The sequence below is a fragment of the Carassius carassius genome, chromosome 40 (genome assembly GCF_963082965.1).
Source record: "Carassius carassius chromosome 40, fCarCar2.1, whole genome shotgun sequence".
Classification (NCBI taxonomy): Eukaryota; Metazoa; Chordata; class Actinopteri; order Cypriniformes; family Cyprinidae; genus Carassius; species Carassius carassius.
Window position 1 is genome coordinate 20572250 of NC_081794.1, and position 27831 is coordinate 20600080.

Here is a 27831-nt window from a genome sequence, read left to right on the forward strand (position 1 = left end):
AAGCCAAAATCTATTTAATTGAGCTGCTATATTGTCATATTCTGTGAATAAAGAGTAAATAAAAAAATGCTCAATTATGTATACAGTTCATATTTTTGCCAAGCTAAAAAAATCTGCAGTTATTTTCCATTTAAATATGTTGTTCTGTTACAATGAACCAATGTCAACCCATAGCCCTATTGCACAAAAAAACAGTAAGAAATCCAGAGCAAAAAAAAATAAAGCCTACGGCGCACATATCATTTTTAACCCACTTGCAATATCTAACTAAAAGTTATCACTTCCATTGTGACAAAAAGAAAAAATACATAAGGGGTGATGATGGGTGGAAGGAGAGGCAAGAGCAAAAGAAGGAGAAAGAGAAGAAGAAGAGGAGGGAAAAAAGAGCCCTGTGCCACAAGCATATATAAGAGAACTTTCACCAATTAGTGAGGAGAAACAGGAGAGGGAGCTGCCGCAGAGATGGTGCTCAAAGAGCCAGGCCTTGCGGCGAAGCTGTCATGTCGGCTGGATTGATCAACAGGCCTGCTATTTCTAATGGCATGTTGTCATGAAGCTGCAGCCATGGGGAGCCACCTGCCTCACTCCTTGTAGACAGCAAAATATATGTGTGTGTGTGTGCAAAAAAAAAGAAAGAGGGGCTTATGGTGTTTGTGTCTGTCGTGGGGGTGGGGGGATTCCAACACCATACTTTTACTTCAACTAACAATTTGAGAAAAAACTCGATACCTCCTCCCTGTTACTCCTTGTCACCCTCCCCATCCCTCAGCTGTTGAAATGACAGGTGCACTACTGCTCTTTTCTTAGCACCCAGAACGCAACATAAAGCCCTGGCTACGGCAATATGGCGAACATTCGGAAACAATAGATTCACCGCAACCGTTTTCCGTGTGGAAAACGTATAAGTGGTCCTACGAAAGGGTGCTTTTATGATCAACCTCTTTGATGCCATAACAAAATATTGCTAATTATCTAAACGTTAAAATAGCTAGCTAATCAGATCAAGCACAAAACAAAAAAGCGTCGAAACATTTTAGAAAAACGAGCAAGGATGTTTCATGCTTCTGTGGACACAAACAAGTAGCCGTCCTTCATTTCGACTCTCCACGGGCGCAGAAGTGCTGCCTCACTAACGATGAAAAGTCAAATAAAAGTTACAGAACTTTCGAGTTCAAGGTAGCGCTAGCCATTTTGAGTGTATGTCACGTACAGGTAACCTTTTTATCAGGTCCGCCTCTGGTCTCATCAGTCGATGAAATTCTCTGCCCGCGGCGGTGGCTTAGCCGAGGGACACCAACCAATAGAAAAATATTTCATTGTGTTAGCATTTCAAATGCCGAGTGGAGTGCGGGGGGCGAGGAGGGCTGGGAGAAGCGCTAACCGATCATTGCCAGTGGAATTAATTGGCTATTCCGAGAATAATGTCCCTTACTGTGGGTCCTTGGAGGGCTGAACACTAGCAGAGTCTACGATTTTTTTTTTTGTGTTGGGTGTCTTCAAAAAGGACCGCTTGGGGGTACTGGCCATATTAGGGTTTTAGCTCATTCCCCTAAAGGGCGGGAAAGAAATAATCAGAGCCAGTGAACCGAACTCGGCTAATCCGCACCCTAATTAAAAACACAGAACCCCATTACACCTAGCCATATTGCCAACTGACAAAAAAAATAAAATGTTTATATGAAATTACAGGGAACTACTTTAAAAAAAAATCATTAACAGACGAAATTTAGCGGCGAAACCAAAAGCAGCGGAAACATGCACACGAATATCGCGAACAATGGATTGCATTCGGCTCGCGGCCAGCATTCGATAAATGGCTAAAGATGGAGCGACTGTGGTGGTGCTCCAATCCTTTTATTCAAGGGGATTTGAATTTAAGCTCTTTTCCACATCGGCCAAGCATATGCATTGACCCTAACTGATATCTGTGCATCTCTTAGACATATCTTTATCTAACCTTTTTTAAAGCCCTGTGCCTTTTCAAACTCAAAACAGCATTAAGAATAAGTATTGTCTGGAGTGGGAGGGTATCCCTGGGAGACAGTTCCTTCGAATTGTTGGGCCTGGTTCGAGGCAGGAGCCTGCAGGATACACAGCTGCTTATGCACACCAGTCAGATGCTCTGAGTGCAGAGAGATAAACAAAACAAACCGCAGAAGAAAAAAAAAAAACATTGTGAAAAATAATAGCCATCCCAAATGTTCTATCTTCCCACAACGGGTTTCGGCGGGTGTCGATTTCATCCCATCCAAAGATGTATGGGCGATGCAGCAAGGCCCTATTATACGATTTTCCTTTGCTCATTGTGAATTCCGTCAACGAAGTCAATCTTATTAACTTCCGCACTGGTTCACACATGACATTTTCTTCAATTTTCTCGCCGACATCAAAAACATCAATTAGCAGCTCGAAAATAGGACGGAGCAAATGACAGAGTACGATAACACAGACTTATTTGAAGCTAAGAGTAAATCTATTCTCCGGTTTCTGAATGTGTTCATTACAATTTTCAAAGAAGACCTCCAAATAGCAAAGAAATTTAATTTATCTCCTAGAAATGTCCAGATTTTTTTTCGTTGTAATCCTGTCTGTTTCCTGCCCTCGAAGTGTGACACAAAAGCGTAATGGTGCTGCATTCTTGCTCTCTCATTATAACAGATCACAATGCAGAACATATAAAAAAAAAAAATCTAAATTTTCTTTATAAAAAATGAAATAAATAGCACACATGTAATAAAATATATATATATATATATATATATATATATATATATATATATATATATATACTGTATATGTGTGTGTGCGTGTGTGTGTGTGTATACATATTCCTGCTCCTTCTGTCATACTATCGATCAGTTTCCTGTTATTCTTTTGTATCTCAAAATTCAAAGAAACATGATCCTGCGCATTAATAAATTGAGCTTTCCGTCCTTTTATTTTCACCCTGTAAATAAAAAGCATGTAACTCAATAAACTTCTGATAGTAACCTTTAAGTAAAAGGTTATTTCTGCTGATAGCCAAACATTATTACACCGCTTCCCCGTGCTTATGTTACATCTCCGAGGGGGTGAACACAAGCAACTTCAGTGGCCCTGGAAAAACGCTCTGATGGAGTGCATGTGAGAGGAGAAGTAGGATCACATTCCTCCGGCCCATTGATTTCTGATCTTTTGACATTATTTAGCTGCTTCCTATTTTCTCGGCTGTCTGTTTTTTCCACGTCGTGAAAGACAGCGATGTCCAAACATGCGACGGTTGGGATATCTACTATCTGTCAAATGCCTGGGCTCTTCCCGGCACTGCAACAGTGGAGCATACTGACACAGTACCGAGAATCGCCAGGATGAAAATATCACTCTTTATAATGGGGCCTAATCAGATTTCGGATGCCATTTGCCTTCTAGCGAACGCTGGATGGGTGTCGTGGAGCTGCGGCGGTGTAACCTATACACGTCCCGTGTCCGTCTGCACTCCCCATCCGTCTGCCCCTCGGAGCGGAGTATTAAGAATGTAACATTTATCAAATGACTGATCACCAAAGGGGATCAGTGAGAAGATCTTTCAAAGGGAGTGCTGAAAGAGTATTGTGACCTCCGACTCAATTGATTATTTCCATAATGCAGTTTTTCTTGACAATCAACACTTCAGATTAACAACGGCTTTCCCTCACAAACGTTGTTTTTCTACTGATGTGCTGAAACACACACACACATGCATTCACAAAAATAAACCTTACGTTAAAAATCTTCAAAAGTCATTAACCCATTAAATCATTTATTTTAGCAATGAGTACTGAAGAAGCATCTGATTTTGGTCAGACCACCGACCTGGGCTTTAAAAATTATTAGCCTACATCTAAATAATCAAAATGGTGACAGTAATGTCCTCCAGTCTGACACTAATGGACTTTCAATAAGGTAAAAAAAAAAAAAAACAATACAGGGGCTGAGAGACCAAGGGACGCTTTTTTTGCAGTCCCGATGAGGTTTCAGTGAACCCTGGTCTAATTCAGCTAACCTACTAAACCAACATAATATGAGCTGGACGACTGCAGTTGTGGTTTATAAGACAGCTTATTATAAAAATATACATTTGACACATTATTTCAATGGCAATGTTCACGTGCCGAAGCACAGAAAGCTTTTCTCGTTTAAATTCTAAGTGAGTTCATAGGGATGTGCCACAAATTAATACAATCATCCATTCTCCAGTGAACTATGCATGTAGCCACAGCACAAGATGTGCGTTCTAAATAACATCCTGTCCGGGCATCCTATCCTCATTTAGTGATTACTCATCCCTCGGCTAATTTAACCTTAAAAAAAATTTAATAAACAGGTCTACTTCCTACCATTACTTTTATAATAACTAATTTTTTAGTTAATTTTAGCACAACCATGTCACTTTAGTACTACTCTTTGCATCTACCTTTCCAATTACTTTTAGAGTTTGGGATTTACAAATTTGCTTTCATGTCCTATGTTGGCAGATAAGTCTCCAGCTCCTGGCCATGAAAGCAGCTTTTTAATGAGCTGCGCTGAGGTTAATTGGTTCGCTAAGATCCCCAAGTCATGTGTCTCAATATGAAATTAAGCCATTTCCTGGAGTTTCTCTGACTTATTTAATTAAAAACACTTCAGCCCAATTTTCATTTGCCACAGTATACAGAATACGCTGTGGAATGCTTGGATTGGGATGGGGTTTTTTTCTCTTTCCTTCTGAATATGCATTTGTTCATCGAGAACAATTAATCTGGAGTGTGCAGCATGTATGATTAGCATGAGAGTATTCTCTCTGCCACTATAATGTTATTCTACACTGTCATTTGTTATTTACAGCAGGAATAAAAGTCTTATTTATTTAAATGGAACATTTTGTATCAATTTTGATTCCTTTCACATTCTGAAATTTCCCTTTTTTCCAACACATAGCTGCACAAATTCAGAGGGGCAATGATGATGATTCAACAACTAAATATGACTAATTATTGAGTTACTGGCAACTGTTAATGTTAATAGTCACTCACTCTATAATCTATATCACATTAATGAACTGTCATTTAAAAAAAAAAAATAAAAAAAAAATGATATATATATATATATATATATATATATATATATATATATATATATATATATATATATAAAGAAAAATCTGTAAAATTAAAGAAAAATCGAAGATTAAAAAAAGAAAGATGATTTATTTTTTTAATTCAGCAGTGTCATAAACAGCCTACCAATGCTTGGAAATCAAGCCAAATCATATAGGGCTTCTTCAACAAAACCGTATTATTTTATTGAATATATTTAAAAACATATAATAATTATAATAACAATAATATTAAAAATAATAATCCTACCAAATCAAAATATTCCTTCCTCTAGCAAAGCCTTAAAAATCTTAGCCTATAACACAACAACAATAATATAAAATAGTTATTATTATTATATAAAAAATTATATTATTATATATTATCATATAACAATAAAAAACAAAGAACTAAAATAGTTTAATTTCAAAATTAAACTAAACAATTTTAAACTTAAAAATAATAATAATAATAATAATAATAATAATAATATTAATAATATTAATAATAATAATAATATGCTAAGATAATTATTTTTTTTTGGAATAAAAAATCTGCAGCGAGACCCATCGCATTCTTGTTACGCCATCAGTATTATTCACTTATTATTAGGAGAGACATGAGGTGAATCTATCCGTCTATGAGTCCCCGTAATTAACAGTTGGGTGAAAGTGTTAAGGTTAGCCTCTCGCTGATACGGTTCAATCCTCCTGACAGAGTAATTACGTGGCTGCTCAATAGCAAACCATTTCACTAAAAACTAATCCAATCCATCTTCATTTCCTCAGCTCCGCCCCTCTGGCTGATGGATAGTCATCATTAGTGTGTGACAAAACACTGAGTTGAGTGTGCAGAAGGAAATGTGATCATTCCTGAGCCACTGGAGGATGCGATCACACACACACACACCTGCCCAGCTTATATATTACAGCGAGAGTCTGGACTAGGAGGCGGAACAGAGGGAGAGTTATGGGTCACTGACCGTGGAGCAACCTGGGAGAGAATGCACACACACAAATAGAGCTGTGTGCCCAGTCATAAACGCACAGAGGTCTCCTCACACACACGCCAGCACTCTCCTCCAGACCTTTTTTTGGCTGTGCAGACCGTTTAAAACGAGAAGACACCCCCTCATACACACACACACAAACTCTGAGCAGTCTCATATACATCGCTTTCAAACACAAACCACAAACCACTGATTAACGGAGACTTGTCTGCTTCACTATATTTTAAGTCTATGGCTATATTCTGACCCAGCCGGGTTATATATCTTAATTATGTGTTCTGTTTTCCCTCCACAGGGAAGGCACGGGCCCCAGTGCTGCTGTATGAAGCCTTAAATGAGAGCCTTGCTTCAATGGTTGTGTTTGCTGACAGCATTTAAGATTACACACCTCGCTCTGAGCTTCAAGGAAGTTATTCCTGTGCTGCCACTGTCACAATATGAAACTGCCTTCAACGTGTGACAGAGTTCCTGAACCAGTCAGCCATTGGCATGACAAACAGGTAGTCCCACTCTCAAACTTACACCATTGGATGAGCCAGTGTAGAGATAGTTTAGCAAAAAAAGAAACCCTCATGCCATTTTCAAACCTGTATGATGTTCTCTCAAACAATTTAAAAGATGTTTGAAAAAATAATGTCTCAGCAATTTGTTCATGCAATGAAAGCAAATGGTTCCCAATGCTGATGTGGACCCCTTTGACTTTCATTGTAAAAAGAAAAATAGTTGAAACATTTTTTCTAAATATCTTCTTCTGTGAAAGAACATCATACAGGTTTGAAATGACAAAAAAAATTCTTAACCACAATGCCCACCATAGTCTTATCGGCCTATCAGATGAATCCCAATTATCTCCATCTCAGAGAAATGAATATGCATTTCGTACAGGCAGATGGAGTCTTTGTCCATGCGTAAATCTGGGAAAGCTTGATAACAGACGGCAAACACTCGGCGGCGGCACGTTGTCGGCAGGGTGCGATTGCCGTGCTGCACGGCCGATCGAACAGCTAAAGGAACATGGCACTCTCACAGTGATTATCCCACTCTCCACTGGCTCCTGGTTTCGGGGTCAGCGGTGCTACTGAAACACGGCTGGCCTTGCCATTTCAATGATTGAATTTGGTCTAGATCCCTCAATCGGTTGTGTGCAGTGACCCCCGAGAGCCCCCCACGAGAACGGCCTGCTGCACCTCACGCATGGCCCACAAGAGAGCATCTATACGCAAACACACACAAACGCTCACAGATACAAGCAAACACACAGCTGAGTTCACTACCAGACTCAAATACACTCAAGAACTAGAGACCTGTGATGGGAAGGTACGAATTAAAGTAGTGATACTACTAACTTCTAACAAAATTTTAGAGTTTGCAACCAAAGCTTAGTGGTTTTTCAAAATAGTGGAGCTTTTCCAGCAACAGGCTACTTTTGGAAACAATTAGTGGTAGACCAAAAACTAGGTAGGTCTGATTCATCTGAGATAATCTTTTTGTTCAAATTGTCGATCTAAATAGGTTTGGGTCCTGATACACACACACACACACACCTACTTAATAATATAAAATTATTAATACATAATGTATATAAGTTGATAAACTGCAGTGTGTATGTGTATGTGTGTGTGTATATATATATTGTGTGTGTGTGTATATATATATATATATATATATATATATATTAGTGCTGTCAAACGATTAATTGCAATTAATCGCATCCAAAAGAAAAGTTTTTGTTCACGTATATATATATATATATATATATATATATATATATATATATGTTTACTGTGTATATTTATTATGTGTATATAAATACACACACATACTGTATATATTTAGAAAATATGAACATGTATATACATTTATGTATTTATATTCTTATATTTTATATTAAATATAAATATTTGAAAGTGATAAACAATCTTTTTCTTAAATATACATACATGTGTTTGCATTTATATATGCATTATAAACACACAGTATACAGACATATATTATGTAAACAAAAACTTTTATTTTGGATCACAGTTAATCACGATTAATCATTTGACAGCACTATTATATATGTAGTATCAAAAGTAGGTAACTTGTAGCACAGCTAGGTTTTTTTTTTATGTAGTTTAACTTAAGTTTAGCTTCTAGCTTGAAGTTTCAAAGTTAATTCTCCAACACTGCTAGGGACTATAGTCTTAAGACCGACCAGTATTCCAGCACCTGGCACAGCACACATCATCAACACCCTCCTTAAATGTTCCTGGCAGGCATTATTTAACCGCAGAGGGCTGAACCGGGTTCACCGGTGGGTGATTTCTCCCTGGTTGACACACCAGCAGAGCGAGTACATGCAAAAGTAAATGTGTGAATCATTTTTAGACCAGTGTGCTCTTGTTCTACTGGCTGACTGCGAAAGAAGAATATAATCCTCGTCCTCTAGTAGCAGTGGCACACGAAAAGTCTAAACTCATTGAGTGCCACAGACAAACACTCTCTGGGCTCATGCTACACATTACACACCCATACACGCACATGGCAAGATGGCGGAATGCTGTGGCAAATGCAGCGTGCCGGCCTCCAGACCCTGCAGTTTGTTTAGTAACACTTGAGCTTATGACGCCCGAAGGGTGCAATTAAGTCCAATTACAGACTGTGGTTTTTATTAAGAGCTACAAGCTGGCCAGGCTGCGGGGCCAGTGAGCCGAGCACACACACGCACAGACGTCGACTTCAGCACTGCTAAATCAAACCAATTCAGACACAATAAAAGGAATAAATTATGACTTGCTCTCTAAGTACAATAAAGGTAATAGAAAGAGATCCCTACATATTGTACAATAACCAGAAAAATTAATAAATGACAAATGGGAGATGAATGACATGCACAATTATCAGAAAGGAAAAGATCATGAGTAATAATGTGTAATATACATATATATATATATATATATATATATATATTTCAGTGTATTGCAATATTTTAAGAACGTAAAATATTGTAAACGACAAGTTTAAAATAACTAACAAATATAAATAATTCATATAAAATTTGTATTATTTATAATTATATAAAACTCTGATATCCATTATATACACACACACACACAAATATATATATTTTTTATTATTATTTATTTAAATGTATTTTTATATATATTTAGTTTGTATATGTATATTATAATTAGACAGACAGACAGAAAGACAGACAGACAGACAGACAGACAGACAGATAGGTAGAGGCATACTTTTTCATTTAAAAATGTAAAATAATAATTGAGCTATTATTGAGATACCATGACTGCCCATCATTCTTATGTGAGAGGCCCTCTTGATACCCTGACCCTCTGAAATTGGGGACAGGTCAAGGGGTCAGATGACCTCACACACCCCAGCAATGTCACCAGGGTAAGCGTGAGATGCACATACAAAGGGACAGAATGAATGAAATGGAAGCGAATGGAAAAGTTAGAGGTCACTGCACGCAGGGCTTTACTTGTGCGATTTAAGATAAGTACTCTGAACTCTCCCTTCGGCTAGATACCGCAGGGCACAAGACCCTTTCAGTGCTGAATACATAAATCTGATCAATAACGTGACCAAAAAACAGCTCAACCCCTCAATTCAACTTCGCATATAAAGAGAGCGAAATAAACCAGAGGAAACACCCAAAATACCAATAGTGCGGCCCGGCCTTTTGATGAAAATGGCAGGGGCAGATGTCTCAAAGCATTCTGGGGTTTTGGTCACGTGATCTTGCGCTGGGGATACTTGGGCACATGACAAGTGTGCTACAGCTGTGACGGAACAAACAACAAGCACATCCTTCGGCATTCATCAGCGCATCAAAAACCAGCCCTGTATCAATCTGTCGTTCGCAGGGAGCGGTGAGAGAGCGAAGCATTTTCCTCTTTGTGTTCCTGTTATTGGGCTGTTAGCTGATCGCTATCATCCTCCTCTTCTCCGCACTGCGCTTGGACACGTTTCAAAAAGACGGGTGTCTTTTTTCCCCCCTTTCTGTAAGGAAACCGTCTCCTTAATGGCTTTCAAAACAGGAAGCACAACAATAAAAGTGAAAAGTGAGAATGCTCGTTGCAGACATCTTTTCCCTTCTCCAGCACGACGGCGTGCATCACGCTCTCTGGCGTATACACACGCACTCACACAAACATACACAGTTACACTGACACACTGACCTTCAGACATTCATTCAGACAGTCTCTCTAATGTAATGTCTGTGTGTTACAAAAATAACTAATTCTCCCTTAGTGCCAAAATCAATTAGCTCATGCAAAAATGCAAATTGTCATCTACTCACCCTCCCATTTTCCCCCATAGAAAACAAAAGGCGTTATCTAGAAAAAGCTTCCAGACTGCTCTTTTCCTCGCAATAAAAGTTAAAAGAGACTAAAGCGATTTAAAAAAAAAAAGTAGCTTGTACAACTTGTCCAGTGTATGGGAGGGTGTATCACGGATATTCTGCTGGATGACCGTCTTTCTTTGCTTGGATGAATAGATCATGATCAGGAATCCATGGGACATATATACAGAATTTACTGTAAATGTATCAATTTTACAAATATTATTGACAAATAGTGGACTCGAGGCTTGGAAAATCAGAAACAAATTTTTTAACTATCACTGAAAAACGTTACTTTTTAATGTTTATGAAAGAAGTCTCTTATGCTCAACCAAGGCAGCATTTATTTAATCAAAAATACAGTAATAATGTGAAATATTGTTACAGTTTAAAATACAGTTTTCATATATTTAAAAACTCAACACATTTCTGTAATGGCAAAGCTGAATTTTTAGCAGCCATTACTTAACTCTTCAGTGTCACATGATCCTTCAGAAATCAATATGCTGACTTGGTGCAAGAAATATTTCTTGTAATTATCGATATTGAAATCTGTTCTGCTTAAAAACAGGATACTTTGATAAATAGAAAGCTCAAATTGAAAGGAAAATCTGAAATAACATTCATGTTTTTCCTGCCACCTATAATCAATTTAATGCATACTTGCCTGTGCGTCATTAAAGATTTTTAAGCTCTATTCCAAACAGCTTCATTACAACACAAAGTCAGCATCTAACTTCCTTTGGCTTTAACACAGCCATCCTTACAGAAGACCCCTGGCCCAAACATCTGAAGCCACAACCCATCCGAGACCTTCAACATGCCACGAGAAGTGCTTTCAGTTCAGCAGCACAAAAAGCTCAGAGAGACAGCTACACGCACTTCCTCACAGCTGGATAAAACAAATCTTAACAGCACAACTACGCCTCACCAAAGTGCTTCTTTTTTTTCCTCTACACCCTCAAATGTATTGTGTTGTCTCTAGGTACCAGGAACCTATCTATCATTTAATTTCAGTCTAAAAACAGAATCTGCATCTGGAGTGAGGAACCCCCCCCATCCCGAATTGATTTCTCCCAGTCGAGGCCTTTCCCAGCGCGGACCGCATTCGCAACAGTGTCATCTTTACCGCCAGTCCTCTTTTAACTGGCTTTTACTCTAGTGGCGGAATGTACAAACGATGAAGGCAGAGGGGAAGAAAGAAACAGAAAAACTGATACATGCGCTCCAAAGTTTCGTCTATTGATTTCTTTTTGATGCACAGCCGGAAAAAAAGGGAAGGAGTTCAAAGCTGAGGAGATCTTTTTTTGATCACCACTAGAATAGCTGTGTTGGTAGTCAGCATGGAAGCAGCGGTGCTAGACGGAAAGGGTCGGTGCGGATTCCTTTGTTCCGGGCGAAGCCCCATGGCAAGGACCCTGACCTGGTGTGGCTAACGTGGTCTTTAGCGAGACGTAACATTAACGCATGCTAAGGGGTAATCTTAAAATTCAGAGCTGTCCGTTCATACGTCGCCCTGCCGGACACAAAGTGAATGCGTTTGGCTACTGCACTGTGGTTAACTGTAGACAACTGCTTACCGCCACATAAGGAGATATTCAGAAACTAAAGAGAAGTGACCATTTAGGAATTAGTAAACAAAAAAATGTAATTCCATTCATGAAATACTGTATGTATATATATATATAAAAAACATAAATGGATATATATATATATATATATATATACACCTTTTACATTTGTTACATACACTTGTATTTTATTTTATTTTCTGTATTTTGTCATTAAAGAAGGCAGAAGGCAGGTTCTTGAAGTTTTTATTCTTGAACTTGTATTTGGTTTCTGTATTTTTTCATTGATGCAGACAGAGCAATATACTAAAATACCATGATATTCCAATTCTATACTACAGTAATAACTGACATTAAAATCTATATTACTTTTTCAAAATAAATAAAACATATATAAATACAATTAATTTAGATATTTAGGTATTGCAGAATTACTGTCCAGCATGAAAAAAGTATTTGCTAAAGATTACATTTACCAGTATTATTAAAATATTAGTCATTTTAAGAAATAAGTGAGCGTTAGATGACGACAAAGGTAATCGGAATGTAAAAACAGTTAAGTGATCATGTATTTAAAAATAATCCAAACGGTACCAACATGCAACCTTAATTAGTTAATGCTTCGTTAAACATACTAAGAAATGCAATAGAATCAAAGATACCAGAGTCAATAAGTGGAATTCCTATCCTTGGTCAGAAAGACAGACAGAGGGTGCGAGGGGGAATGTAGAGGATGTAGAGAGAGAAAAGCAGAGGAGAAAAGAGAATGACAGGTTGATGGAAATGGGCAGAGGACAGAAGCAGAGAGAAGAGGAAGATGGCAGTTTACCCCTGTGATGTGTGGGATGGAATCAGCTTGTCAATAATAGATGGCGCTGACTATGTGATAAAGGGACAGGTAGAGCAGAGGGAACTTGAACACCTTCTGCAGGTGCTCTCTGCTCCATCAGAAGATGCTGTAAGAAGCACATTCCAATGGATCCTGGCTCTCTGTGATATGCAGCTGTGTCCACTGGGGGCTACAATTAGACCATCACAACCATTCCAGCTGGGAACTGGCACTCATCTCCAGAGCCTGTCCTCCAAACAGACGGCCAACTTGTAGATCTGGGGGTGGTAGTCTTTGATGTGCCATGCATGGAAGAAGCCTCTCTTTTTGCTCATATTAATGGCGAGGAGATATAACAATTAAAGGAGAAGGCAGCGGGCAGACAGACAGCCAGCATGGCTGCCCACCCTCAGCTCGAATTAGCATACTGGAAGTCCTCCAACAGGCGTAAGAGCGCTGGGCATGGAAGAGGAACACAGTCATAGCTACCGTTTATAAAGGAACACCCAGCGGCGGGCTGGGTTTAGTAGGGTAATCAGACACACATACAACTAGTTATAGAATTACAGCACAGCCATAATATTTTGAAAAAGCTACGATGTTAAAATGATCTAATGTTTTAGTTTGCGGTGGGCCTTCAGAAGTGTGGCCATATAAGGTGGAGCATAGTTCCACTTTTTCAAAATAAATAATTTTTTTTAAATACAATTAATTTAGATATTTAGGAATTGCAGAATTACTGTCCGTCACTTCCTGGACCAGTGCCGTGCTACAGCTAGCTTTGTTTTGTTTTTTTATAAGAAGACAAGAGTTTACTACAGCTGGTCTGGATGAGGGCGGTCCACTAACATCACATTAGCCATGTGGTATCAGTTTGCTTCCTTCTGGACACAAACCATACGATGGCTGACAGAAAACATGTATTTCAGTGCTTGAATGCTAAATGGTTATTGTGCTCTCTGCGTGATCAGTTCAAAAAAATACATCGCTTTTATATAGCGTAAACTGGTCTTAATTACCAGAGGGATTATTTCTTGGCATCATGCATGTGCATGTCATAAATAATACAGAATCGCACACTATTGCCAAAGAGAGGTTCATGATGAAGCAGTGGGCTTTTCAATAACCTGCAAACTACAGAGCGCATAAAAACCAACTCAGAGCATTCATCCGTCTGTCTGACACTATGATTAAGGAATGCTCCTCGAAAAACACTCGTAAAACAGCTGTGCTGCTGTAACTGATTGTATGTGGCATCTCAACGCAAGGTGGAGACAGCGTAAGAAAAGTTCCAATTAAGGTTTTCTTTTAGAAAGGGGGAAATAAAATGGAGACGAGCAAAAGTCTCCGGGCTTTCCAACAGGTGCTGGGAGAAATGTGATAAAAAGGCATGCGAGGAGCAGTCTCTGTATCTTAAGGATAGTGGTGACATCTCAGCTTTTTCTCTGTTCGCATCAGGAGTAAAGGAGAAAGGAAAAAAATCCGTTGTGTGAAGAAAAATGTCTTGTTACGGAGGAACGGAGCATATCGTTGATAAGAGTAGGCCGGTGTTCAAAGGGATACAGGCCAGTGAAGCGCTCGCTTCTTTCTCCACGTCGCTGCACTGTCCTTAATGAGCCTCCCAATAAAGCCTCGTCTCCTGTCTGCCATCCGCGGATGGCACGCCTGTCTCACTTCAATCATGACCGGCCATTTTATTTATTCATTTTATTCCTTATTTTCACTGAACTCAGAAAGTTCACAATACTGATAAACAAATAAAAGCACAAAAAATACGTTTAGCTAGTGCTAGCTATTATTCTGAGCTTTTTATGTGCTTTATGTCTTTATGTGCTCTATTAACAGAGACAGATGAAAAGAGACCGGAAACAACTGGGGGTAAAAGGGCAGGCTCTTAGTCGTCAAAAAAAAAAAAATAATAATAATAATAATAATAATAAAAATAATTTACATTAAATTTTTTAAATAAAATTATAAATACATTTTTTTTTATTTTAAAGTTACATTTGTAAAAAATAAAATAAAAATAAATAATTGTATAAAACCGTTAAATAAATGAAAATAATAGGAATTAAATTTAACTGGATTGGAACTTGCATCGCCCACTTGAGCACCAAGGTTACAAGGAGTGCTCACCACAGATGTGACATCTAACTAGGGTTACCAATGTATAAAGCTTCAACATAAATGTAAAAAAATATATATATATATTTCCAATGGCAGACACAAATTTTTTCCATTCCATCCTTCTCGTTTGTTATTTTTCCACCCCTCCAGCCTCTCTGTAGTCTTGTATCTTGTAGCGAGAGTAGTGTCAGACTCAACTGGACATGTCAGAACTGCCCAGTTAGCTGCCTGTCATAAATTAAGCCTAAATACAACACATCTGTTTTCACCACAGCGCTGTGCAGACGAGCAAAAGTAGACATTCCTCTCATATCTGAAACGAAGCTAAATAAATGATAAAGAGAGCATGTGCACACCTGCAACAGCGTGCCAGAACAAGACCAATTTAACTCACTAAATCATTCAAAAAAAGGCTAAACTAAAAAGAAACAATAAAAACAAAGAGATTTTTTGACTGAGAAAAACAGTCCCACCGTGTCATCTTTCTCTTTTTAAAGCCATAATGGAGACAGAAATATTGGCCCTGACTGCACTTACTGTGGAGAAACATAAAAAAAACAAAGACGCAAATAAACAGTAAAAAGATTTCTGCAAAGAAACTGCTGAGAGGAGCGAAATCAAATAAATTGGAAGTTCGTCTCACAAAAGATGAGCCGAAGCACATGTGAAAACAATCTAAAGAGGGAGAGAGAGTGAGATGACAATGTAAAAACAGTTCCAAAATCAAGATACTGAATGACTTCCAAAAACAAAACTAAAAAACCCTGTTGCTCTCTCAGTGAGGGCTATGGAAGTAAACATAATTTCGGCTAGCTTAAGTGCTCTCTAGAAGGGCGTTTTAGGGGCCAACGCACACATATGCACCAAAAGAGGGAAGCAGTTCAACTTTAACTGTCACTGCACATTCAGCCATAACAATAAATTGTTCTTTGGGAATGTCAGTTTCACCCCTCCCCTCCACAATCCTTTGCCTCTTTCTTTCTATCTCACTTACTTCCACACAGTTCACAGCACACACACACACACACACACACACACACACAAAGAACTTCTGAATCTCACCACATCGTGTGGCAACAACCGTCTGAAGCACGGGGGGGACTCCGTCCAACCTTTACAATGGATTAGCGATGGAACATGCTGCAGGACTCCACGTGATTTCACTGGACCCCGACTGCCTCTACGTGCTCAGTGGCCAAATTCTACTAGACGGAATTCCTGAACATGAATTTGCACAACCACACATTGGATGGAAAATGCTATTAATTTTCACTTCAATTAAATTATGCAGTGAATATATCTGGGATTGTGGTGAGTGAGAAGCTTACTAAAAAAACAACCAGGCCGTGTCCAAAAACAGCTCCTCGTTCTACAGGCCACCCGAGGGACGGAGTCTAAATTACTTCAACTTCCTCTAAAATGTTCACCTAAAACTTCCTGGAAGCACAACAGCCATGCTCAAAAGAAAATTAAGAGAGTGCATTTGTAAAAACAACAGTAAATATAAAAAAAATTGATGGAATGGCGAATAACGGGCCTACGGAAAATGACTTCAAGTAGGCTATGGATCAGAGCGTATACTGCAATTGCGTCCCTATCGGCAACAGGACGTTTTCATATTATTGTTTGTAATCTATTATTTGTGCTTTAATTTGGGTTTTGCGTAGCTCAGTTGGTAGAGCAATGCGTTATACAACAATATGTAATCATGCGATCATGGGTTCAATCCTAGAGAACGCACATGCTCATAAAATCTATATGCTCTATAAGTCATGATTTTGCATGATTTCTGTGAGTAGGTTTAGGGGTGGGGTTAGGTGCGGTCATTCCAACGAAATAGCCACCTAGTAAAACATGTACGAATTATCGGTGTAAAAAGTCCACACATTGCGTTTAAATAAACTCGCATTTCGATTGGTAATGACAGTTATACTTAATTTCATGACGACAGAAGCAACACGATACTGTCATTACTTTTAAACCCGCTAGAGGGCGCTTAACTTTAAAAAGTAAATATAGGTCGTAATAGGACACTTGCACAAACGACCTACATGGCAGTTTTTTGTTGTAGGACATGCTCGGATTATGCCTTAGAATTATGCTTAAAAATAAAAGATTATGTAAACAAAACAAAGCTTTAGCAAGCACATTCATTATACTGTATGTTTAGTATCACAAAAATACAAAATGTGACTGGATAGTCAACCTGAAGCACAATTTACAAAATTATTTATTTAATTTATTTGTGTATATGTAGCATAAGCAAAATATTTAGTTAAATAATCAAATATAACATGGTAAAATACTAGCTTTTAACTAACTGGAATTAAACAGGCCAAGAAAAGTTAGTTGGAGGGTAAGAGGGTTTAAGGAATTAGTGATTTCACCCAAGACACAGGCTAACACACAAAAAAAATTAATGATGTTTAAATAAATTTCTTAAACATAATTGGAGTTTGCTTCATCCTTATCTCTTCCCCCTCCTCTTCCTCTATCTCTTTCTCCATTCTGAGCTACTTTCCCAAGCTACTCTATAACAGGCCTGTGAAAGGAGGTCACATATCAACTTACCAAGCGTCTCTCTCAAACCATATGACCCCTTCGGCAGTCCCCATGTCATTCCATCACACTCGCTGTCCCCCCACATTCATGTCTTCCAAACCACCATCTATAAAAGCTGCCCCCTCCCCTCGTCTGCCCATATCCTGACACTAATTGGCAAATCTGTTGAGCCATAGCACGCCCAACAATAAGACACCTGGAGTTCTGTCAAAACAAGTTTCCCTGTGAAACAGCCTAAAGTGCTTATACAGTACGAGTCCTGGCTAACGCCGTCTCGCTCAATGCCGTGCAGGAATATAATGCATGTGTGGTGGGGGAGGTGCAGAGGGGAAGTGTTAATGCCACTTCTATTAGAGTTTAGATTCTCAGAAGTTTGGGAAGGAGGAGCACGATGCTGTCTGGCTCCACTGGAAGCCCACAGGAAGTCCTTGTGGAAGTTTTGGCCCCGACAAAAATCCCAAACATTCTTGCAGTTCTTGTTCGACACCCTCCCCACCCACCAGCCCTTCTGCGCTCTCTCTATTTAAGACGGTAGAGCAATGCTCAACATATACTCAGAGTGCTAACACGGCAACATGCTGTGGTTTATATGAAATCATGTGCAGCTAAGTCTGAAAACCTAACTGAGAACGTGGAACCTGTATATTTGCTTGCCAGTTGGCTGAAACAACACATACAAACACAAGCAGCAACACACACATGGCAGCATTAGGGCAACACATGGACAAATACTTCGAACAAACAAGTTCACAAACACATATGAAACAGAGATACACTGCTTAAGGAACTCTTGGTGAACCTTGTCAAACAAGTTCTGACACAAACTCTTTACGAAAACAAAACAGTTCTGCTCCCTATAATTAGTGTCAGATAATAAAACAAATGATGATTTATTGTTTTGCAATTTTAAAATTAATAGACCAATTAGACCTCTTAACTAGCTTAGCTAGCAACAATTCCTTACACAATGTGGGTCAACTAACAGCATCAAACCAGCATGAACTAACCAAACCATCATGGAAAGGTAATGCTAATCTAACTGAGGGCTCTTATATATATATATATATTTGACCCTGGACCACAAAACCAGTCTTAAGTCGCTGGGGTATATTTTTTCTTAATTTTTTATATGAATTGCTAAGAATTCATTTGGACAACTTCAAAGGTGATTTCCTCAGTATTTAGATTTTTTTTTTTGCACCATCCGATTCCAGATTTTCAAGTAGCTGCATCTCGGCCAAATATTGTCTGATCCTAATAAACCACACATCAATGGAAAGCTAATTTATTCAGCTTTCAGATTATATATAAATCCCAATTTGGAAAAAAAATACACTTAAGACTGGATTTGTGGTCCAGGGTCACATATGACCTACATGGCCCAGAAGGACAAGACAAAAATAAGACAAGCACATCCCACAATCTGTGGCAGCTTTCTCTATAGACCTAAACACAAGGAAATGAGCTAAACAATCGCTCGCCCCACTGATCCTTGCACCGCTGCTGAGTTTTGGCAGACCAAGGCTACCCATCGTGCCCCCCTTTCGAATTCCAAACACTGTTTGTGTCCATCAAGGAGGGTCGAGGCGCAATTGAGACACTCGGCGGCAGTGGCCCCATGTTGCGTCACTCCGCGCTACAAAACTGAAGAGCGGTGCCAGACAGACACTCTCGTTCGCCGTTCTCCTTCTCTCTCCCTCTGTCTCATATCAACGGACAAGAGGACAATTAGAAGAAGGCCTCGTATCATCCAAACATCCTTAACCTCGACCCACGCAAACCAAGTCACGCAGACATTTACACACATGGGTACGCGTCTGCACACAAAAACACAAACCACTCCACCTCCTAACTTCTTGCTGGCATACGTTCAACCCCAGATGCTACAAATGAAAAGCATCCTCTTCACGCCAGCTGCTTCAGAGAAAAGGAAACGAAATCAGAAAGAAATAATCGCCACCATTCCGGAAGATGCAGGAAAATAATTAACAAGGCTGAAACGGGGCCTGCAAGCAGACAAAGATGAAGCTCAAGAGGCATTTCGGGCTGCCAGGAATCCAGAGATGCTGAATTTTGCACCGCTGGAGTGGCGCTGATGCTTTCCTGTTACACGCAAACACTGTATATCGTAACAGGGATCCTGCTACAGACAAAAAGCATCATGTCAAAGGACAGCAACAGTTTACAATTACCACACAAACTAAAGGCACAAGAGCCAAGTCTGCTCATGAGGGTGTGTGCGTGTGTGTGTGTGTGTGTGTGTGTGTGTGTGTGTACAAATGCAAAGCAGACTCAACCCCATTTTATATAAAAGAGCAAGAACACAGCAACAAACAATATCAAATACAGCAGAACATTGCACTGTTATCAAAAACAAAATAGTTTTTGGCATCTCTCATTGTAATGATTTTGATATTTTCTATTCTCTACCCTGCTGGAAAACCCAGCTTAAGCTGGAAAACTGAAACAAGGTTTCTGGTTTCTAGCTGGTCAAAGCTCTTCCAAGCAGCTAGAAAATCAGCTACCAGCTGAAACCGGATTTTCCAGCAGGTAATTCATTTAAACAATCAATAAGCCAGCTGCAAGAAACTTGGAATTCAGCATTCTCACCAAATGAAATTGGTGAAGACTCAGATCAGCCTGTCCGGGGAATTCCAAGCAGAAGGGCCCCTGCAAGGCAAAGACGGACGTCCCGTGTCACAAATTGAGAACATGGTACACTCATCACTCAACCAGGGCATGAAGGCAAAAGGCATGACTTTTAAAACCACAAAAATGGCTATCTGTGTGGGCCACCCCTCTCCTTCCCTGTCTGATTCCTCTCTGACTGCAGTGTCAGGCTGCTGCCAGGTACAAGCCCAAACATATCTTGCACTCAACTTACAACACATTTAGGATTCGCAAGATCATGTTTGTTTACTGTGATTTGAGGTTGTGATATTGTTAGCATGTTGGCAGTGTGTCTACATCCACTGAACTTACTGACAAAAAGAGTACTGATGTGGCTTTAGGCATTGGGAGGCTTTGTACACCATGTTCCTGTTGCAGGAAAAAAAACTATTGTTCAGAGTCTTAATGACATTCTTAATTGCTCTGTAATGCTTGTTTCAAATACACTTCCGTTCAAATGATTGGCATCTCTGAGACTTGTTTAATGTTTTCAAAGAAATGTCTTATGCTCACTAAAATATAAAACAGAAGAATTCAAAATTATTATAATGATTTAAAATAGAATTTATTCCTGTGAAGGCAAAGCTGAATTTTCACCAGTCATTATTAACTCTTCAGTGTCACACAATCCGTCCAAAATGATTCTAATATGCTGATTTGGTGCTCATGAATCATTTCTTATTATTGAAAACAGAAAACATTATTTTTGTGGAAACTGTAATACTTTCTTGAAATATAAAGTAATATAAAATATAAATATTACTTGAAATATAAAGCCTTTTGTAATATTATAGACTTCATGCAAATTTTTGATACATTTAAAGCATCCTTGCTGAATAAAAATACTAACTTCTTAAAAGAAAAGAAAAAAATCGTACTAACCCCACACTTTTAAATGGTACTGCATCTCAACCGTTCCTCGTAAAATAGTATATATACTATAAATATGCACAATATGCTAATATTATATTAGATTTTTGGGGAGCACAATTCCATAACATAACAATTCCGTAACATTTAGAGTTACCATTAATTTATTTAGATAAAATGCATTTGCTGAAAATATCTACTGAAAAGAAAAGTGATAAAAATATAAAAATGTGAAAACTTCTGAAAATCTAAAGGAGACTATCTCCGTTTTCAAATCTGAGAACGAATATGAGGAGATTTAAAGTGGCCAAGTTTTCTCACCGCTGCTTAAAGAGATCTCATACATTGCCTTACAAATGGTCCTGTTAATGGGAAAACACACAAGTTGTGAGCGTCCTGCACTCACAAGTTTAAATAACAATATAAACGGCTGAAGGGCTGATGACCTTGACACCAGGTCCTTAGTAAAAGAATTTGTTGACATTCTTTGAGTTTGGTTAAGGAAATGCTCCAGGGAGGCCTCACATGCACTACACAAGAGCACACGCTGAGATGTTCTCCAAGCTTTAGCCAAAAGTCTCAGGACAAGTGACATCTCCTTGTTTCACATGGTCCTGTCAGAAGCGGCAAACTCCGGTTACAGCTACATACAACAGGCCATGGTTACATCACTATGCACCAAACAGCACCAAAAAAGATGGGAAGGAAAAAAATGGAGGCCCTATGGAAAATGATGGAGCGAGAAAAGTGAGAAACAGTTAGTAGAAAGCGAAGACAGCTAGTAGAAAAAGACAGTTGGTTCAGTGTCTTTGGCTGTGACTCTGGGGTCCTCATTAACAGCGAGGGGGCTGGGGTTTCCCAGCATGCCTCTGGTCCGCCCAGCCATTGTCAAGCCAGTCCAGGTGCACCACCATTCAGTACGAAAAAAAGGCAGCAAATTACCCAGCAAAAACTACAGGCCCTGTGCTAGCTTGAGACGCTACTCCTACTCAGCTGGAGTCTGGGAAAATGCCCTGCATGCTTTCAGTGTGATTCATTTAGTTTACTCTTTATTTTTAACATTAATATCAATACTCAACTTTTTGAACAGTTTGAACTCCAGCTACCAGACAGACTCAACTTGTGATAGCAAACAACAGTCATGCCCTCATCGTACCGCGGTTCAGGTGGGAGGTCCCGCTCTGTCAAAATGCAACACATTCCATCACTTCCTAAATACTAATTACCATACAGGAACAGACCAGGACTCCTCCAGCTATTCTTTCAAGCTCCACCCCTTCTATTCTTCCTCCTTTCCCTACGTTCTCACTGTTCCTGCGGTTGGTTTACTTGCACATAGTGCTTGCACGCATATGCACACTGCTCTGGGGCCTTGTGGGGAAATAGTTAACACTCCAGCTATCCCCTGCTGCCTGTGAAAGCCCAGAAAACAATGGAGACATTGTCCAGTCTCAGCAAGACTTGGAGCAAGAGGACAGTGTGTGTGTGTGTGTGTGTGTGAGAGAGAGAGTGTGTATTAGACAGTGTGTAGTGCGCCTGCATGAGGTTGTGTGAGTGAGTGTATTCTTTTGCCTCAGCATTATTTTAGGCTACGTTTACACGACGGCGGTGTAGTCAAAAACGGAAAAGTTTTTCCCTTTCGATTCACATTTACACATTTCCGCAAAAATGGCCAAAAACACTGTATTACGTATGCCAGACCTGTAGTTGGTGCTGTTCCCTTGTTAGTAAACAGGCAAAATGCATAAAAAGTTTCCCATTTTTGGCTGAAAACGTCGTCGTGTAAACGGCCACTTAGAGAGCAGCATTAAAATACAAACAATTACATTTTATTTTTTTAATAAAATGAGTTGGATAAAATAATTTGCGGTACACATACGCAGTATTCACTATCAATTTAGCACGTCACCTGACCCTCGAAATGACCGCACTAGCTTTAACCTGGGTATGGTTACTGCAGAGTGCAGACTCAAGTCAACTAATTTGATGAGTCTGGGAAAATAATAATAATTGTATTATTATTTTATTAATTTATTTATTTATTTGCCACTTAGTTTTCTGTCTGTGAAAAAAAATCTGCACTTATTAATTTAGGAAAAAGCTCAAATTATGGTAAAGAGTCCAACTACAACATATCAATCAAATTGTTGTTTCCTGTGTAAGTAGCAAAATCAGGACGTGCGTAAGTAGACAGTTCTTGACCAAAGTAAAAAGCTGCAAATGACCAGACTTTACGCTGTGAGTTGAACATCTGGCTATACCACTCTAGTATATGGCTTACACCAAGAAACACTACATAGGGAAACACTGCTGGACAGCTGTGCATACAAGTCGAGAAAAGGAACGAGAACAGGAAACTGATCCCGGAACGAATGGCCAATGTGTCACAGATGTGGGGAAATATATCACTCCGTTGTTTCCAACTCCTTCCCATTGGAATTGCAATCGCATGACCCCCGCATACCGTCCTTGAGTACATGCTCTGTCCGATGCCAAATACACAGCACATATGTTTTGCAGTCTACCTGTCTGAACTGTCATTTCTATATTATAGGCTACATACAGAAAGGGCTTTACAAATCACATTAAAAGTTAGTGGAGATGGCAGTGGGACAAATGGCTTTGCAGAGATGTGTTCTTTATGATTTGTGAACAGATAGTAAATGCATAATGGCTGTGTGGGACTAACAGGATTTGTAAAGACTGCAGGGCTCCTGAGTACTTCAGACATCCTGGCACTGCCTTCTATGGGCGTGGACAGAAACAAGAGGGTCACTTCCTGTGCTCTATTTATAGAGCAGCGTAGAGTAGCACCTCTATGGTCACACATTTTGTGCTTATGACTGACAACATACTAACTAGTGGTTGAATTCCACCTAAAAACTTTTTATCCTACAACTGATTTATTTTCCATTATGTTTTTTTTTAAACCATTTTTAATTTAAAGCAATATGTTTTTAATTAATATTATAAAGAAAACATGCATCCATACACAGGAGCGGCTTGAAAACTTTCTATATGAATAAATACTGTCAAGCCCTTTGTCTATTCTTGTCATAGCAAATAAAATTTTTAAAGAGTCACTTAGGTTATAAAAAGCAATTTATAACAGAGCTGTGAATGAAAATAACCATATACAGCACTCTAAAATAGGACTGACAGAGTATTCTGCTGCTGTGTGAAAGCAACAGCCTCATGTGTGCTGCTTCACTCTCTGTTAGCTGTATATAACATTTTTAGACTTGTTTGTTGTCTCTCTCTGTGTCTCCTTCATGGGTCTCACTTCATTGCCACACTGCCCTTTTACGGTATCACCTCCTCTCTCCCGCTGTCCACCTGTGCATTTGTATCTTTCTCATTGGTGATTGTTGGGTCACTTGAACTTCGGCTTACATTCCTTATCTCACGCCCATCGGCGCTCTCTTATCAGCCCACGGCAGACAGGCGTCTTCAGAGTCATGGGTCAAGGTGGCCAGGTGTTCTTCCAAATCGACAGAAAAGAGAAACTACTGTTTACGGTACAATTTATTGATAAGGCCTTCACGTACGGCAGCATATAGGCCAACCTGAGGCAAAATGAAATAAATAAGTATAGAGCTCAGTGCATTCCACAGTTATATATTCCGGACAATACCAACTGTCTCCAGATGGATTCACCAACGGCATGATGCAAACCAAGGAAACATCAAATCAAACACACGTCAGCACAAGAGAGAAAGAGTAGAATGGGAGAGCAAGAGAGACAGAAATAAGGAAGGATGAAGAAATAATGTCAAGTACCATGTTAGGTTTTATTTAAACCGATACAAATTGTATGAATGAACTAAATAAATAAACAACCTTATATGCTAACTAGCCAAACCATACAGCCATACACCATACAGAGCAAAATATACATTCTCTCTTGCTGTAGGTCTTTAGGGCTGTTTTAAAAGGCAATAGAGAAAACTGCTCTGTACCGATAAGCATTTACAGCCTCATGAGTCAGAGGGATAAAACTCAAGTGCAGTATTTACCTGAGCCTGTTCTTAACTACCTCCCACACATTTAATGATTCAGAGAGGGAGGACAATCATTTTTCTCTTTCTCTTAAAAATAGCACATGGGATGGCTACCCTACTTTTAAATGTAAAAATAGTTTACTACCAGCTATAGAGTTGCCACTTCATTCATCAGCTAGTATTTACTGTATTTTTGATCAAATAAATCCAGTCTTTGTGAGAATATGAGAATTCTTTCAAAACCTTTAAAAATCTTACCAACCTCAAACTTTTAAATGATAGTCTATCTAAGATTGCATTAGACAACAAGTGGAAAAAAAAACATAAAAATATGATAACACTTTAGTATATGAACCAATTCTCACAAGTTGCTTATGAGCATGCCTATTAATAACATATTGGCTGTTTATAAGTACTTATAAAGCACATATTCTGCATGACATCCCTAATCCTACACTGAACAACCTCATTACTCTTAATAAGCAGCAAATTAGAGAAGAGAAAGTCTGCATAAATAAAAAGTTAAAAAGTTATTTTGTCAACTTCTAGGAGCATAATCTTACATACATGGTCTCAAAAAAGAAAAGAAAATGTGCACATATTAAAAAAACGAAAACAAAACAAAAAACAACATTGATTCCATGAAGACTCTTTAAAGGTAACTGAGAATATTTAATCTCATTATACCACAAAAACATGGTAAACAACCAACCAACCAAACAAACAACCCCCACCTATTTAAAGTAAGGACAACTAATACAATTCAGTCCTGTATGTTCAAAATGTGTTCTTCTCTCGAACAAAATATTATCCTGGATTCAATGGATTATTGTCTTATATTCCTAAACATGACCTTGGAGGCACTCTGTTGCTTCCAGTAACTATGGAAACGCAGTGAAGCCCCCAAACTCCTGCGTCAAAATGGAAAGACCAAAATAAAATTTTGTCTATTGTCTAAGTAAGGGAATCAATAACCTGATGATTTAACATGGTAACATTATTTTCCCCCAACCTGTGTCTAACCTTGAAGGCCTTATCGTCTATAGATTTTAAAAGAGTGATAAATTTAGAGTTAAGCACACGGATAACAGCACTCACGGATCTAGCATATAAAACTGCAAAATAAACATAGCATCTCTATTCCAGACACTCATTGCCTGAACCAAGCTTAGCATGGGCGTTAATTATCCGTCTCCACTGTAAAAAGACGGTTTTGCCCTCTGCCACTTTGCGCCATTCAAAGGGAAAAATCTGTTGAGCTACACTGAAATCGCACCCTCTTGTTTTCATGAAGAAGCCATATTACAGACAAGCACATTACAAAACAAGCACCCATGTGATATATAATATTCCAACACAATCTGGGCTGCGTTTCCCAAAAGCAACGTAAGCTTAAGTACATCGTAGACCCATTGAAACCAATGGAGCTACTAACAACTTAAGCTTATGATGCTTTTGGGAAACACATCCCTGGTCTACAGTTTTTATAGATCACTAGACCAATTGACAGCTGTGGATTAGGAGAGGAGTGTAAGATCCCAAAGAACCCAACAATACCGGAAGTGGTTTGGTTTTCATGGACTGTGCTGTAGAACAAAGAGCTTTGTAAATGCAATGACTCATGGGTGTTACTTACAACGATGTGTGCTGGAGAAGGTGACCTGGCATCTTTAAGTGCTTGTCTACTCTGAAGACTTCCTGCTTGAACATCTAGCAGGGGCCATTTCATCTGTAGATACTGGATGGCAGAAAGAAAAAAATGGAGAAAAACAAAAGAAAAAACATGTTAACAATGCAGAAAACAAAGGGAAACACAACATAAGAGCTAAAATATCTAAAAAAAATTTGTTTTTAAAAATTAAAAATTTTCAAAGTGTGACAGAAAGTAAAAGTAATCAAAAAAAATTGTCAAATAAATCCAAGGTCGAATGATGCATGAGGTGGAGCTTCTTGAAAACAGAAACTACTGGTGTTAAGATTAATTTAGACTTTATGCTGCTTGTTCACAAAAACAGCACATTTTGAACCACACACTCAAATGCATTCAGGTGAATGTGTTGATTCTTCTTCCTGTATTAATCATGCATGCACAAATGTTTTATTGGCCTCTGGATTTTCAGGTGGACTTTATGTGTTAATTTTTTCCCTGTAAACATAAGGGTGTGGCATTGAGTCACTGCAGCGACTGTGCCCATGAATGATTGACCTGGACTTCATAAGAGGTGTTTATAAGACACAGGCAAACAGCTCTTTCATGAACCCTTACATCACTCTTACAGCCAACAGATGAAAATAATTACCATAATCACCATGAAGAGCACCATGACATTTTCAAACCCTTAATTAAATCTGTAAAATCAAATTATTTTTTGAAAGCTCAATATATATGAAAACCATTTGAACATATGGTTTGTAATAGACATATGCCCTAAATATGCTGCATTCAAAGAAGAAAGTCTGAGTTTCCTATTCCGCTGACATGAAGTTAGTCATTCCATTTTTTTTCTGCCTATAATATCTCCATTCTAACTCCAAGCCCTGAACCCTGATGGACACATTCTCTAAGGACATGTGTCTGTTCTCACCCATGGACTGCAGGATCTTCTTAGGAGATCACCCCTTTACATGTATCCTGTGTGCCTGAGTGACCTCTCATTTGGAGATCACATGCTGGGCCCATTACAAAACTGCTGTTACTGTCCCAGAACTGGTGTGCCTAATGTCCTTAGTCCATTAGCACACAGTAAGTGA

General features: G+C 38.8%; 1 protein-coding gene across 33 annotated transcripts in view; it reads right to left on the reverse strand.

Annotated features, from left to right (window-relative positions):
* tcf7l2 (transcription factor 7 like 2) overlaps window positions 1-27831 on the reverse strand; it is an 86791-nt gene that overhangs the window by 26819 nt on the left and 32141 nt on the right. For 21 of the 33 annotated variants that reach the window (XR_009426362.1, XR_009426361.1, XM_059532505.1 and 18 more), the window contains exons 4-5: window positions 26717-26818; window positions 20150-20209 (exon numbers count right to left, since the gene is read on the reverse strand). The exons of 4 other annotated variants lie outside the window; for them this stretch is intronic. Coding sequence is in view for 27 of the 29 variants with exons in the window: in XM_059532505.1 (XP_059388488.1) it covers window positions 20150-20209; window positions 26717-26818 (162 nt within the window). In the remaining 2 variants the exon portion in view is untranslated. The remainder of the gene's footprint in view (window positions 1-20149; window positions 20210-26716; window positions 26819-27831) is intronic. 8 more of the 33 variants (XM_059532514.1, XM_059532512.1, XM_059532513.1 and 5 more) reach the window with 1 other exon arrangement.